Below are 15,718 nucleotides of genomic sequence, written 5' to 3'. Positions count from 1 at the left end.
AAGATGATAAAGTATGCGGTTCACAACTGGCTAACAGATGTCGGTCGCCCTCTTAAAAAGGAGTGAAAGTATCTACTGTCCTCCTCTCTGCATCTCCTGAGCGTCGGTACGATGGTATCAGTGTGACTTCCTCTGCGTTGGCTTAACTTGGCCAGGCTTAATTCAATTCAGCTGCTGGTCTTCGTACCTTGCAAGGGGTCACGGCGGAGGGGGGAGGGTAAAGGAAATGGAGAATCAAAGAGGAACCCTGGTTTTCAGCCTCAACTAGACTGCTTTCTGGTGTGTCTGCTCAATAGAAACAGTAATGTGTCTGGTTGGGGGTCGGACCGTACCGATGGGATTTACTGCAACACTGAGAGTGTGTTTGCACACAGGAGCGTCACTGTGAACGTGGACGAGGATAGGATGTGGGGCGGCTTTCCTGAGACAAATCACTGTGATCAGATGTGGGTCGTTTCCGCGGTTGGTCATGGACGGTTATCATGAGTAAATGCTCTCTGGGGAACGCGCCGCACAAAGACCACTTGTGAGGACTCGGGACCACTGCTTTTCGTTACATTCGGTTGTCAAGTTGACTGCAAAATCCCCCCTACATTATTGCATTGTTGTATTTGTGATTATTATTATTATTATTATTATTATTTGTGTTTACACAGCGACCGAACAGAAGTTTACCTGGGTGACGAAAACTCCCTGAGCGTGACCTTCAATGCGAGAAACGAGGGCGAGGGCGGTGCTTACGAGGCTGAGCTTTATGTGCTGCTTCCCCCGGAGGCTGACTACAGAGGGATAGCACGCAACAATGCGGTGAGAAATACGCTGTATAATCTCTAGAACTGAATATGACAAAGGTACTACTAAAAGGTATTACTGGATAGTTACTGGCTACTTGGATGTGAGATCGAGTACTTTGGTGGAGCCATGGCAGGAACCCCCGGTAGCACGTAGGTGGGTTCCAACCGAGACACCAGTCGGCGGACTCTTTTTTTTATTTACTTTTTAATGTCCTACCCTAGCAAGATTTTTTGTGATATGTTTTGCAGGGTACAAAACTTATGTCACTCTCACAAATGACAGCTAAGTCTCACACGTCAGACATGATTGTAATCGGGCTTGACACTCCACCATTAGCATAGCAAGCTAGCATGCTAACTAGTTAGCCTCTCCAATTTACTTACGGATTCTAAACTTTAAAAAGTTTCTTGAACGGAATTGGAAAGAAGGACAAAGAAGCAAAAAAATTACCACTTCCACACAGAATGAGAGGAGAACCTTTTTTTCCACTCCAAGCAGGGTGCAAAGTAATTTAATGCCATGTCTCATTACTGGTGCCTAGTGACTAAACTGTGATATAGTGACTTTTTTCAGTATTTTATTTGAATTCAACACGTGTCACATGAGGCCAGGAAAGTGACCCGGAAAGTCGGACAAGCAGGACCCTCAGTGATAACCAATGTATCTGTTCCAGAGTTTGTCTCCGCTGACGTGCAGCTACGAAGCCGAAAATGACACCCGCTTCCTCAATTGCGATCTGGGAAACCCCATGAAATCTGGCACCAGTGTAAGAACCAATAAAACGCACACAATGTTCTTTTCTTTCACAACAATCGTTGCTCTTCTGTAGCATAAATCCCAGACAAACAACTTCATAATATTTTGACACTCTTGCGGTATATAAACTTTCATTTTTATTTTCTATTTGAAAAAGTTATAGGATATCAAAGACCAGAAAACAGAACCCGGTCTCAGTTTATGATGGGCCTGCAAGCTGTGGGGGGCAGTGTACAAATGTTTTTAGTGCTGTTTAGCGCCGTTTTATTGCCTGGTAAAACAGACAAACAAATTACAGAAAAATGTGTCTTTAATTAACCAAGTTCGTTTCTTCTAGTTTTGGGCTGGTCTTCGATTCACAGTTCCAAGACTCAAGCACACTCAGAAGGCTGTAGAGTTCGAGTTCCAAATAAGAAGGTAGGTCTTTTAATATCAGGGGTCAACACAATCCATGGTCAATCCGACAGTTCATTCAAATTCCAAGAATGGAATGGTACTGGGGGGGGGGCATGGGAATTTACCCATCGGTCTGGGGGGGTGCAGGATTTGTTGCATGTTATTAAGTGGCATTCGGCCCTTGAACCTGGTTTGCATTGCCATCAGTAAGTCGAGGCGTCATCGATTCTGTTCATTATTTTTATGGATATAATTTCTAGTTTTAGTTCTAGTCTGGTTTGGGAGAGTTAGCATCTTGTGTCTGCTATATGTGGATGATGTGGTCCTGATTAGGGATCGACCAATATGGTTTTTTTTCGAGCCGATGCTGATACTGAAGTTGGTATTGGGACTAGGGATCGACCAATATGCTTTTTTTGGGGCCAATGTTGATACCGATTTTTTTCCATCACCCTTAGCCGATGGCCGATTTTGCTTGGGCTGATATTTGTGGTCGATACTGCTTTTCACTCCCTCAATTTACATGAAAAAATGTCAATGATAACAAATATTACAGATCTGAAGTTTAAACAAATATTTACTGAAATGTAAACACTGAAGGATTCAGCTTTCTTAAACAAACATTTAAACGGCATTATCAACTATAAAAGGAATAAATATTCAACCATGTGCAAAACAGTGTGACGGGCCCACCCCCCCCGCCTCCACACACACACACACAAACACATCACACTGACACAATTTAGTACGATATATAAAACATTTCTGTCATCATTAAAGTTCGTGTTGTGCACGCTAAATCATGCGGCGGAAAAATACATCGGCGAACCCACACACGTGCGTATCGGCCGATATCGATTCAAGTAAAAAACACAAATAACGGCCGGCCGAGGTATCGGTCGATCCTTAGTCCTTATGGCTTCATCGATCCGTGACCTTCAGCGTTTACTGGGCGTTAAACTCCTGGGATGAGACTCACCTCCAAAACTTAGGCAAGATTAGGGTTCTCTGCCGGAAACGGGTGGATTGCACCTCCCAGGTTGGGGGTGGACCTTGCCCCAGGTGGAGGAATTGAAGTATCTCGATGTAATGTTTGTACACGCAGTAAGTCTGAAGCATCAGAACAGCGTCTGTAGTAACGTGTTCGTTTTAGTGGACCGTTGTGGCGAAGAGAGAGGCAAACCCTGAATTTACCGATGGATCTATATCCCTACCGTCAACTATGGCTGGCTCCTTCATCCAGAAGGGGCCCGAAAAATGGACAAGGATATCTATGAAACACTTCCTCTTTTCCATTTCCTCTTTGTTTTATATTGTAGCAAAAATGCTAACAACTCCGAGAGTGAAGTGGTGCTGTTCGAGTTGGAGGTAACAGCAATGGCTGACATCATTCTACAGGGGTGAGACATCATTGGCTGCTCCACCTGAGTCTTACGTATTCATTCATATCGGTACTTCCGCTTTGGGGGTGCTAGCGATAAACTTTCACGTCATCTGTTGCAGTGTTTCTCGGCCGGACAAAGTCTTCTTCCCGCTTCCTAATTGGAGCGTTAGTCAGAGTCTGATTCACGAGCAGGACATCGGCCCTGAACTTCAACAGGTCTACGAGGTACGCCGCCATTTCCAGCTCCGTTCTGTCGTTATTATTATTATTATTATTTAATTTGTGATAGGCTGCACGGTGGTCGAGTGGTTAGCACGGAAACCTCACAGCCAGGAGAACTGAGTTCAATTCCACCCTCAGTCATCTCTGTGTGGAGTTTGCATGTTCTCCCTGTTTTCTCCGGGTACTCCGGTTTTCCTCCCACATTCCAAAAACATGCTAGGTTAATTGGCGACTCCAAATTGTCCATAGGTATGAATGTGAGTGTGAATGGTTGTTTGTCTATATGTGCCCTGTGATTGGCTGGCGACCAGTCTAGGGTGTACCCCGCCTCTCGCCCCTGAAGACAACTGGGATAGGCTCCAGCAACCCCTGCGACCCTCGTGAGGATAAGCGGTAGAAAATGAATGAATGAATAATTTGTGATAGGCTGCATGGCGGTCGAGTGGTTAGCACGCAGACCTCACAGCTGGGAGACCCGAGTTCAATCCCACCCTCAGCCATCTCTGTGTGGAGTTTGCATGTTCTCCCCGTGCATGTGTGGGTTTTCTCCGGGTACTCCGGGTTTCCTCCCACATTCCAAAAACATGCTAGGTTAATTAGCGACTCCAAATTGTCCATAGGTATGAATGTGAGTGTGAATGGTTGTTTGTCTATATGTGCCCTGTGATTGGCTGGCCACCAGTCCAGGGTGTACCCCACCTCTCGCCCTGTGACAGCTGGGATAGGCTCCAGCACCCCCGCGACCCTTGTTAGGATCAGTCAAAATTAAAGCAGCTCAATATCATCTTAATTTATTGTGCAGCCCTGTTTTGTGGTCTTCCAAATAATCCTAAATATTTCCATAATAAAATGATGTAATAATAGTAATAACATTTCTTAGCAATTATGCATATGGATTCAAACCATCCCGTTTGTCTTTCAGTTGGTTAACAATGGCCCCAGCGTTGTCAGTCAAACCACGTTAGAGGTGAAATGCCCGCTGAAGGCTCACGGCCACGACCTTCTCTACCCTGTGGAGGTGATCACCGAAGGACCACTCAGCTGCTCTTCCAAACACGACCTCAACGCACTGAAACTTAAGGTGAAGACGCACACGCAAAACGTGGTTAAAAGTCCTTATTCGTTTAGTCTCGGACTGCAATGGAAATGAATTAGATTTCTGCCCACAGCTCCAGTCTCCAGCCGCAAGGAGCCTCTCCTCGCTGAAGTCCACAGAGGAGCATCTTGTCCATAGGAGGGAGGTCAAAGGTCCCATGGCCGAACAAGGAAACTTGGTAATTACAACTTAGATGTTTTTTAACATCTGTTCCTCATGTTGACTCTATAAGTCCGATTAAAACCTTGTGTCTATGTTTTTGTTAGCACGATTTTCTCGGGATTGTTTTTATTTCGATTCTCGTTTCAATAATAAAAATAGCTGTGAACACCAACGAAGAAGAAACAGTTAAACATCAGAAAAAAGAGCATCCGGCTCAGTGTAACATTTGTAATTATGAACATAATTAATGTTCAACACATTCACATATCACCTCGTACTTCGGTATGTGACAAAAAAACAACAACAAAAAACTTAAACTATATTATGAAAGCAGGAAGTGAACAAATGTAACAGTTACTGATTGTAAAAGTACCAGATGGAGGGGTAGGATTTAATAAGCTTTGCTTCTTCCTACTCCTTTTGGACATGTGGAACTGGGAACTGATTATGTGATGCATTCAATTGTAATCTGATGCATGTTGAAATGAAATAAAACCATTACCATTACCATTAAATTGCAGTTTTACCATTACCATATAGTGACGTATGTATCATCATGCATGGTGGCGTTTTGTTCAAATCCTGAATTTTACTAATCCTAATCCTTTACTTAATCCTGAATCTGAATCAACCCCGTTCCAGTATACATTTGGAGAAAGCATTCTAGATCTTCTAGAGCAGGGGTCAGCAACCCACGGCTCCAGAGCCGCATGTGGCTCTTCAGCCTCTTTGTTGTGGCTCCATTCACAATGCTCAATTATTTTTTTTAACACAAGAATGGGGAAAATACGCATCTTTGTAATGAGTTTTGAAAAAAATACTTTCTTTTTCTCCTCTGAACTACTTTGATACCCCAAAATTCCCTCCAAATCTGGCAGTCAATCAAAATCTTTGGAGGCCTCATCAGGTATTGATGTTTAACCAAGATGATACTATCATTACCCTATGAGTTGGCAACCATCATACATGCACACTTCTATTTATTGTATTCTGCTGTTAAAATTTGTTAAAATTAGAAAAGTATTAACTATTTGAAAGTTTATAAAATATTTTTATATAGATAGATTTATACAATGTTTTTAAATTACGTTTGGCGGCCCCACTCTATTTTTTTTCTAGTGAGCGAGTGGGTAAAATGGCTCTTTTGATAGTAAAGGTTGCCGACCCCTGTTCTAGAGCCTGCACCTATCCATCTGTATTTCTTTGGATTTCGTAGTTCCTGCAAAAACAATCTGTTTTAATGTATTCAATCAACATCCCAGTCAAGGGCACGCCCGCTCTGCTGTGGTTGGTCACACCGCCGAACGCATAGAAACACTTCCCGTTTTTAAATAAAACCATTAGCATTATGGTGCAGAAATGCCGCTTATCTCAAGTTGTGGCGCTACATCGGACATGATGTAAGAATGCAACCTTGAGGCTTCTGTACATGCAAATTGTTGGGAGATGGGAATGGGAATTTCACGAGCCCTGAAAATGGGAATATGACAAGCCCTGGCCCGCATCTCCTGCTGGTGTGCCGTAATTGCTTATGAGAGGGACTTCATTATGTTCGTGATTTACTGGGCTGCCATTGCACATCTTGCATCCCTTCCGACTTTGACAGACCGTTTCTCGTGTTGCTCAACCACATTAAAAGATGTCACCGAATAGAAAAAGACACGTGGTTCTAATTCTGTTGATTGTCACTAAACGTCACTGAAGCCATTCCATTGTGCGTTCCTGAATGTCTCATGGAAAGTGATGACTGTGTCCCATCACAGACGTGCTCCACCGTGGAGTGCTGGCGGCTGAAGTGTAACGTCGGGCTGCTGAAGAGAGGAGACAGCGTCATCCTCAGCGTGCACTTCCGACTTTGGGCAGAGACTTTCATGGAGGTGAGTCTGCAGAAGTAAATTCATTGAATTCCGTCTTAAGAGGAAAAGCTGGGAAGTGTGTGCATATGCTGCCCTCTGGTGGGGGTTATTCATCTACGCTCCCAGATGAGACCTAAACGCTACATGGTGGGGCTCTACAACTTTTTTGCAACTGAGAGCTTTTTTTTTGCCCATGCAATTTTTGGCGGCAACTGGTTCTGATCTAAGCTTAAAAAACATTACAGCAATACTTTCTTCCATTCAAACATCTCCACTACCATGGGCAAGACCAAAGAGCTGGAACTCAAGGACCAGAAAGAGACCAATACTGGCACAGTGATTTAGAAATACAAGAGTCTCCTCCTTCTGGACCTCCATGTAAGACTAGCTGGGTCAGGATGATTTTGAGAAAGCCCAGAATTACGAGACAGGAGCTAGTTGATGATGTCAAGGGAGTTGGGAGCACACTTTGATGAAATGGATTGAGATCCTGGAGTGTCCGCAAGGTCCATGGCATCAACTCGATTCCCAACAACGAACTGTCTAACCTGGAGGTGGAAGAATTCTGCTTTGGAGATGTTTCTCTGACTTAAGTCCACACCAATTCTAGACTAGACTTATGTACTTTTCAGTGCTGTGCACCTAACGTCCACAGGACTTTGACCATTCAACTTTATGATATTATTCTGTTTTAGATTTTGCTATTTTTGATATGAAAAACTGTCCTTTTTTGTCAACAGCGGGCCTATAAGCAGTATCTTCTGGAATGCTCCGTTCAGTTCACCGTGGACAAGGTTCCCTATTCCAGTCTTCCCAAATCCAAGTCTTCAGGCTCTAAAAAGGTAATCTCTTCATATTGACGGCTTTTGAATGAGTTTGTCAAATTTATGCAAGTGGAAATGACTGAATGGGGCGTGGCTTCTTCTTGTTCAGGTGGTGACGTCGGTCCTGTGGAACAAACCCGATAGCCTTTTCTCTGTTCCGTGGTGGATCATCGTTCTGGCTGTGCTAGCCGGGCTGCTTTTACTCTCCGTGCTTATCTATCTGCTGTACAAGGTAAACATGATAAGCGGTTACGTCAGTCGCCATTGTTCACTCGTCTTTTACAGTCAAATTACGGTAAATAAGCCAATTAAAGAACCCGTGTGTTGCTACAAATGGGGAGCCGAGTGGGTTAGGGTTAGTGGGTCTGAAGTGACTTTGGTGGTTCAGGGTTGAGTTTTAGCTTAGCATGGGTCACTGCAGCAACAGAAGCCTCCTTTATTATTAGGGATTGTTTCCGTTGTGAGATAATTAAAACCTGCAATAAAAGCCTGTTGTTTCAGTGATCAAATCTGTGTTTCATCTAGTGACTGACACCTAGAATACTAAATATCATCCACAGCATCTTTTGATATATTTTAGCTCATTTAGCCATTTTTAGGCAACAATACATCAAATAACAGCCCATATTCATTAATGAAACAACATAATTAATAATAGCGCTTACTTTCCCTGATAACTACAGTACCTACCTCGGATATATCGGACTCGGATATATCGGAAATTCGCTCACAACGGACAGATAAAAAAGAACCGATTTTTCTGTAATGCATTTCCAATAAAAATTCATTGCATATATCGGATTTTTTTATAACGGATTTCGCCTATTTCGGACAAAATCTCCAGTCCCGTTCCAATGCTTTTCCATTAAATTTCCCTCGCATATATCGGATGGCCGCATCGTGGCGCTCCGATTCGCCGAATCGTGACAGGCCGCTATACGACGTCATTTGCAGCGTTTGCAGCGTTTGCAGCGTTGCCTGCGCGTCCAGGTACATTGGAAACATAGTCAAGGAAGTGCCTTTTTATAACGGATAAAATCCGATTTATGCATATACCGGATATAAATCCGATATATGCGTAAAACGGACATTTTCCGGTATACGCATATAACGGATTTCGCTTACATCGGACAAAACCAGTAGGAACAATTGAATCCGATATATCCGAGGTTTACTGTAATTACATTTATGAAGCACTAACTCTGTTATTCCTTCCAGATGGGCTTCTTCAAAAGGTCAGATCCATACGGCACAGCCATGGAGAAGGCCCAACTCAAACCCCAGGCATCCTCGGAAGCCTAACTCCAAAGTGGAGCCTCCGGAGCAGCTGAAAAAATGGAATAATATCACATTTGTGAAATATGAATGAGACTTTGTAATGATGAGCAGGAATTACTGATGGACATTTGGGGGCGGGGGGGTTGTATCACTGGAATACGCATTATCTGGTGCTGCACTAAAATATCAGCCATGAAGAAGAAGAAGAGGGAATGCAGATGAGGCTGCACTTTCATTGATGTTATTTTTGTTTATTCCGGATCAGAACAAGGTATTTAATCTAAGAGGGAACAACACGGCCATACAGGAGGAAATCTAAACAACTTTTCATCTCCAGTGAATTAGATTTACTTATGAATTTGAGCATATCTTGGGGGTTTTGTACAACGTGATGAAACACTGATATGCATATTTCTTGGGTTCTTTAATGGCGAATGTTTTTTCATGTCATTTTTCTTTACTCCGTCCATTCTACACACTGGTCCTTTAAATGCTTGTTTCGGTTCAGGAAACCCCAACAAAAGGCCCCTAATGCTTTGGTATTCCTTCCCTCTCAAAAATATTTGTCCCCGTTTGCAAGCGCAGTCGGTCCATTCTTGGTGTCACTGATGCTATTTTTTGAAAGAACTACACACTTATTGTTATTTATGCCTCGGTGTCATGATGTCGGTGGTTGAGTTGTGTACTGTACTGTCATGTAAGACAATCCTGATCAAACTGCAATGCTTCACTTGAACATTTCCTCTCCCATATTGGGAGGTACTTACTGTGTATATTGTAATGTATGCTATATATATATATATGTTGTGCTGCAGAATAAAGCCTAATTTTGTATATCCATCCTATATCTGTGTTGGTGTATTATCAGAACGTCTATTATATGTGTTGTGTTTTCCCTGGTTGGTATTTCTGCTGAGTGTGTGCATGTGTGGTTCTGCTGAGTTCCAATAGATGGTTGCTCCCTCCCCACCCTTGCAATAAAAGCCCCCGTTGGCACAAGGACGCCTCATCGCCGCAGAGGAGCTCAAGTGTCCAGAGAAGTAGACTGAACCTCGACTTGCCCTTCGGAGCCGTGAGTAACCGTCCTGTGTCTCTCATAGAGATCAGTGAGTTAATGTCTGTATAATGTTAAATTGCTTGCATAGTATATTCTGTCAATAGAAGGGGGGGTGGGGGGGGGGGTGACTCAGCTGTATTTGCAGTCTTCACACTCAGTGACTATGCATTTTTCATAAATCTTACTGTTAACAAAACCTACAACCGAAAATGCTAATAATCAGTAGGATTGTATGCTACGCTTACAGAATAGGTCCAACTGTTATTATTGTAGAACCCTAAAGTTGATCACATTAAAGCAACATTGAAATCAAACATGACACCGGCTCCTGTGAGCCATCCCAGGTGGCTTTCTGCTGACTGACATCTTCTGTCAGTTGGATGGCTCATCCTCTGTGATGCTTCCTATTCAGCGTCTAATGAGGGCGGATTTTGTGCTGTGGGTCAACAGATCAGGCATTTGTGCTTTCATGACTGCTGGGATTCCAGTGCGTTTGTGCATTGTTAGCATGCTAACATTGGCGTGCTAACATTTATAGCCATTTTCACAGGCAGATATGTATATAAACACGTAACACTGTTATGCTAGGTGTGTATAAACAACAGTTTTATGCTAGGTGTTAGCATGCTACATTTTTTATATATATAAACAGCACAAACCCGAGTACCAGGAGAAAACCCACGCACAGGGAGAACATGCAAAACCCACACGGAGGTGCCCAAGTGGGGAATCGAACCCGATCTGCGCGGCAAACATGCCAACATGCAAACCATGCATCCACCATGCGACCTAACATGGCTGTTTTCATAACCAAACAATTATATAAACGCTTAACACAGTTATGCTAGGTGTGTATAAACAACAGTTTTATGCTAGGTGTTAGCATGCTACATTTTTTTTTATTTATATAAACAGCACAAACCCGAGTACCAGGAGAAAACCCACGCACAGGGAGAACATGCAAACTCCACACGGAGATGCCCAAGTGGGGAATCGAACCCGATCTGTGTGGCAAATATGCTAACACGCCAACATGCAAAACATGCATCCACCATGCGACCTAACATTATAGCTGTTTTCATAACCAAATCATTATATATACGCTTAACACTTATGCTAGGTGTGTATAAACAACAGTTTTATGATAGGTGTTAGCATGCTACACTTTTTTTATTTATACAAACAGCAGAAACCGGAGTACCGGGAGAAAACCCACGCACAGGGAAAACACGCAAACTCCACACGGAGGAGCCCAAGTGGGGAATCGAACCCGATCTGCGTGGCAAACATGCTCACATTCCACCATGCGATCTAACATTATAACTGTTTTCATAACCAAACAATTATATAAACGCTTAACACTGTTATGCTAGGTGTGTACAAAAAAGTTTTTATGCTAGGTGTTAGCATGCTACACTTTTTATTTATTTATTTAAAACAGCAGAAACCGGAGTACCGGGCACAGGGAGAACATGCAAACTCCACACGGAGGTGTGCCCAAGCGGGGAATCGAACCCGATCTGTGCGGCAAACATGCTAACACGCCAATATGCAAACCATTGCATCCACCGTGCAACCTAACATTATAGCTGTTTTAATAACGACACACTTATATAAACACTTAACATGGTTGGGCTAAGTGTTAGCATGCTAAGATTAATGTTAACATGCTAACAGGTTGTATGCTTTTTGGGTTAGTGAAGAAAATGTCCATTAATTAGATTACATTGATAAATGCGATACATCATCCCTTACATTAAAGCGGTGAAAACACATTGCAGCCATTTGCTAACTTATGCTAGTGTTTAAGGCCGGTGTTCTCTTCTGTTTAGACATTCTTAGGTGTTCTTAGTGTCCTGTCATCATGGCCAGAAACCTGCTAAAGAATCCCAATGGAGAAGGTAAGGTTCTGAGATGAGATTTTAAGAATGTTGCCAAGATTAGCCGTTCCTTATTAGCCGGCTTAAACTGAATGTTTATTTGGTGCATTTTAGTGATTAGATCCTAAATAAAATAATAAAAGGAGAAATTAAACAAAGAGCCAGTACATCTTGTCAATATGACTTTGAACTCCCTCATAGAGCAGCTGGAATTTTGGGAGCTGATGGAGAACGGTGGACGCCAGTGGAGGGTGGAGGACATGCCGGGGGACTGTGGCCATGACTTTAGCAACACGGCTGTGATGAAATACTTTGCAACCTCCTTTGAGTGAGTGAATACTCTGCCCCTAGTGGAAGTACTGTACATTCAACCTAATTATTTCTACTGTCGGGGGTGCCCTTGAGCAAGGGAAGCAACTGTCTTGTCCCATTTAACAAGGTTGGATTTATTTCGCAAATGCACAAACTAAATTTGACCTATTTGTTCTTCAGTGTTGTGCGATCCGGGCCAGCAATGCCTTCTCTGCTGGCCTAACTATTTTGCAGAAGCACTTACCCACACATCAAACATACATTGTAGTATTTATTCCATTAAATTATATTAATCTATTCATTATTATCTTCATTTTGTAGCTTTTTCCAGTGCTTCCAATAGTGTGTTATTTTTTTTTTTCAGTTTTCAGCTTGTGTTGCCATATCAGTGCAAGAATTTGACTCTCAGGGCCAGCTTGCAGGCCTTACTGGTTGAACATTTAGCTGAGTAGCACCCATAACATTGATGTGAAGTTACTAGCAGTAATGTTTATCCGCCATTTACATCCGAGGCTGTGCCTGAAGAGACAAGTGATTGATCTACCAGAGGAAGGTTTCACATGCGAAGAACTGGATGCCCAACCTGTTGTAGAGGTGGAAGACTGGTGAGACCCCCCTAAATCCCCCCCCTATAAGTGACGTGACGTCATGGCTTAAGTTGTTTGTGACTACCCTTTTATAGGTACTGTGGGAGGCAAGACTGTGGCTGCACCTACCAAATGAACGTGTGTCTGCTCGATGAGAACCACGAGGTCTTAGAGGAGTTCAAACCTGAACCCGTTACTTTGGATCCAGAGTGTGACGACTGTTCATGGAAACAGGTGACACGGACAGGAGACTTCCCCTCGCCACAATGGACTTGGTTGTCATCTGACAAAGTGGGTTGTTTTTGTTTCAAGCAGGTCTCGCACACATTTTCAGGATACGGTCCCGGCCTGCGCTTCATCTCCTTTGAACACGGAGGGAGAGACACGAACTACTGGGATGGCTGGTTTGGAGTGAGGGTGACTGGGAGTTCTATTACGGTTCAGGTCTAGAAAAGAATACAGAAAAAATACAAGTATTGGTATGACGGTTTCAATAGGACCACTTTGCCTTCTGCACCGAGCCTCCACCAGGAAGTGGGCTATTTTTCTTCCCTTTATCGATAAACTTACTATACCAAATATTGTAGTAGTTGCTTGTAGTATCACCTCATTTATCTATGACAGAACCAGGATACCACATTGCATCTCGGATATCTATATTGGTTTATTTAACAATAAAAAACATGAATACACACTGAGCTGTTGTCCACACTTATTAGCAATAAATTGATAAAAATGTTGCATAGCATAGACATACCTTCTTGTCTATGCTATTTGCTCGCTACGCCACCACAAGGTGCGTGTCCTTCTGCAATTTGGGTCGATTCCTGTCATTGAGGGGTGATGGTTTGGTTGCAGGACCAAACCAGTTGAGAACCACCGCCATACACAATATATGTTATGTTTAATGTTGCATTACATTACCTTTCACACCACATGGAGACTGGCGCTGGATCCAGCAAAGCCGACCCGATATGCCACAGCTGAGATCAAATGGGGGGAAAAAGGTTGCACTCATTCCGTGTGGAAGTGGTATGTTTTTTGGCTTCTTTGTCCTTCTTCGCCACTCTGTTTGAAACACTTAAGTTTAGAATAAGTACATTGGAGAGGCTAACGAGCTAGTGACTAGTTATTATTATATTGTTACATTATGTTAAAATGGATTTACAACTACTAAAAATGTGTTAACTGTATACACATTTTGAGTAATCACTGTTTCCAAAAGCAATCATGATCCTACTTCATTCAAACAAAAGGTGTCTTACAAGGTTAGACATTAAAAACACAAGAGTTTTACACAAACACGGTGCAAACTACTATTGTACGTATACGCCTAGAAATTAACATGTATGGTACCAAGTGCATGAGTTCTAACAAACCAGATTTTTTCTTGTTTTTTTAAACAAAAACATTTAATAGGGCTGCACTCTTTTCACCCTGTGATCCCCTGCTAAGAAAATTCATCCTTTATACACAGCACACAATAGTAAAAAACAGTTTATAAGAAAAATGCTACTCTGCTAACTGCTCCCCGCCAGGCATAATAATTACAAAAGATAACATCAAATGGTACATTCAAAGCAACATAACCAGATTTGGGTGGCAGTAGCTCGATAGGTAGAGCCGGTCGTCCAGGAAAAAGAAGATTGGAACGCATCTTCCGTCCCAGTTACTGCTGTCCACCAGCTTCGGGTTCAATACTGGACTAACCTCAACGCCTTTTGGACGACTAGCAGTCATCTTGAGATCTGGTTGAGTGTTGGGTCAGAGAAGACAAAAAAAGGCAACATAACCTTATCCAATCATAGACAACTTCTCCCTTTAGCAGGTCTTTGAGTGGGTATGGCTGGGTGCTCCAACTGAAATGTCAATCATTCTCCTTGTGCCTGCATCTGCTTACAAAAGGTGTCAAACTGCTGTTGCTCAAGCTCAGTCATCACCTTGTTCAAAGCGTATATCTGTACATGAAAAAGGGAAGACATTTTATAACTACATGCAGTATAAATATAATCTTCACAGTTCAGATCAGGAGTGTATATATCACATAAAATCTGTTTTACCTCTGCTCTCTGTCGCTGTTTGAGCTCCTGTTGTGCAGATTTCTGTTTGGTTCTGTCTCCTCTAGTTGGAGTAGAGTTGAGCTTTGGTTTGTCCTTCCGGCAGGCAGGTTCCATTGTGATTGTCCAAAGAGGAAGGCGCTATTTTATAAGCAAAAGGAAAGGAATACATCATTCTGTTCGAATTCTGGAACTACTATCATTTCACTGTACGCACCAACGCTGTACAGGCCACACCGAGCTAACATATTCACGTACTATGTGGGCTACTAAGCTAATTCGAATGTTAGCCGAGTAGAATGCAGTTGTAAAAAAATATTACCTTAATGTGCAGCCGAGGGTATACGCCCACACGTCCTATGTATATATTTATTTATACTAAATACCACAAATAGCACCTAAAACAAAGAAATCGTCGCTGTAACGAGTATAAAGGGCGAAGCTCCGTCCTCGGGATGGAGGAAAACAGCTGCTGCTCGGGTGTTATACATAAACAAGTTCGTCTAGTAACACGTGTCAGCATCAAAACGGTTCCGACAGAGAAAAGTTCCGCTGATTCCCATTATTTCCCATTCCCAGTCTTTTACGTAGTGTTGACATTATTTAAATAAAACGTAGTATAACAAGTAGAAGTATTGTTTTGACTTTACTGGATCATTTCCGTGAGTGGTACAACGTCAATGGCAGTTTTGTGCCGAAAGTATGGCGCAGATCGACCAAACTCAGTAGTCAGTCAAAGTCAGGAAGTGACTTTGTCAACATGTATTATTATAAAACTCTTTATATATAATTACTGTTTATTTAATTACTGTTGTGATTATTGTTTTGTTTTGTTTTTTAGCAAATACAAGCAAATTTATTTTCAATTAACCTTTTTGAAAAAAAATGCTGAATTATGACCACAAGATGTCGCCATTACATCACAGTCCATATATATTTCGGTTTTGTGACATAATTTAATAAAGGGCAGTGGTTTTTCAGTATAAGACATAATACTAGTAAAATAATAGTTAAAAAAAAGTTACTATCAGTATTTGCAGTCAAATTTGAGCTTTG

General features: G+C 42.3%; 3 protein-coding genes across 3 annotated transcripts in view; 2 read left to right on the top strand and 1 right to left on the bottom strand.

The window, feature by feature from the left end:
• LOC131127666 (integrin alpha-5-like) overlaps positions 1-9,604 on the top strand; it is a 39,363-nt gene extending 29,759 nt beyond the window's left edge. Inside the window, exons 20-30 of the mRNA XM_058069774.1 lie at positions 657-807; positions 1,469-1,561; positions 1,889-1,968; positions 3,267-3,347; positions 3,451-3,556; positions 4,476-4,634; positions 4,723-4,827; positions 6,575-6,688; positions 7,408-7,509; positions 7,601-7,723; positions 8,710-9,604. Coding sequence (XP_057925757.1) covers positions 657-807; positions 1,469-1,561; positions 1,889-1,968; positions 3,267-3,347; positions 3,451-3,556; positions 4,476-4,634; positions 4,723-4,827; positions 6,575-6,688; positions 7,408-7,509; positions 7,601-7,723; positions 8,710-8,793 — 1,198 coding nt within the window. The 3' untranslated portion in view covers positions 8,794-9,604. The remainder of the gene's footprint in view (positions 1-656; positions 808-1,468; positions 1,562-1,888; positions 1,969-3,266; positions 3,348-3,450; positions 3,557-4,475; positions 4,635-4,722; positions 4,828-6,574; positions 6,689-7,407; positions 7,510-7,600; positions 7,724-8,709) is intronic.
• A 144-nt stretch (positions 9,605-9,748) lies between these two features.
• On the top strand, positions 9,749-13,303 carry fbxo2 (F-box protein 2). The gene is made up of 6 exons (XM_058080654.1): positions 9,749-9,841; positions 11,659-11,727; positions 11,908-12,034; positions 12,531-12,623; positions 12,701-12,839; positions 12,921-13,303. Exons 2-6 carry the CDS (start codon positions 11,691-11,693, stop codon positions 13,053-13,055), a joined length of 531 nt encoding a protein of 176 aa, XP_057936637.1. The 5' UTR covers positions 9,749-9,841; positions 11,659-11,690; the 3' UTR covers positions 13,056-13,303.
• A 562-nt stretch (positions 13,304-13,865) lies between these two features.
• svbp (small vasohibin binding protein) lies at positions 13,866-15,154 on the bottom strand. The gene is made up of 3 exons (XM_058079833.1): positions 14,985-15,154; positions 14,666-14,803; positions 13,866-14,563 (listed from the first exon to the last, which is right to left on the bottom strand). The coding sequence occupies exons 2-3, from the start codon at positions 14,777-14,779 to the stop codon at positions 14,477-14,479; spliced, it is 201 nt and encodes a 66-aa protein (XP_057935816.1). The 5' UTR covers positions 14,780-14,803; positions 14,985-15,154; the 3' UTR covers positions 13,866-14,476.
• Between the last annotated feature and the right edge of the window lie 564 nt (positions 15,155-15,718).

The sequence above is a fragment of the Doryrhamphus excisus genome, chromosome 1 (genome assembly GCF_030265055.1).
Source record: "Doryrhamphus excisus isolate RoL2022-K1 chromosome 1, RoL_Dexc_1.0, whole genome shotgun sequence".
NCBI classification, from domain to species: Eukaryota; Metazoa; Chordata; class Actinopteri; order Syngnathiformes; family Syngnathidae; genus Doryrhamphus; species Doryrhamphus excisus.
This window is presented reverse-complemented; position numbering and strand designations above follow the sequence as displayed.

Coding starts and splice junctions, on each gene's coding strand:
- svbp (XM_058079833.1), bottom strand. CDS start 14,779: ATGGAACCTGCCTGCCGGAAGGACAAACCAAAGCTCAACTCTACTCCA. Junction 14,564..14,665: donor AACAGCGACAGAGAGCAGAG/GTAAAACAGATT, acceptor TTTCATGTACAG/ATATACGCTTTGAACAAGGT.
- fbxo2 (XM_058080654.1), top strand. CDS start 11,691: ATGGCCAGAAACCTGCTAAAGAATCCCAATGGAGAAG. Junction 11,728..11,907: donor AAAGAATCCCAATGGAGAAG/GTAAGGTTCTGA, acceptor ACTCCCTCATAG/AGCAGCTGGAATTTTGGGAG. Junction 12,624..12,700: donor GTTGTAGAGGTGGAAGACTG/GTGAGACCCCCC, acceptor ACCCTTTTATAG/GTACTGTGGGAGGCAAGACT.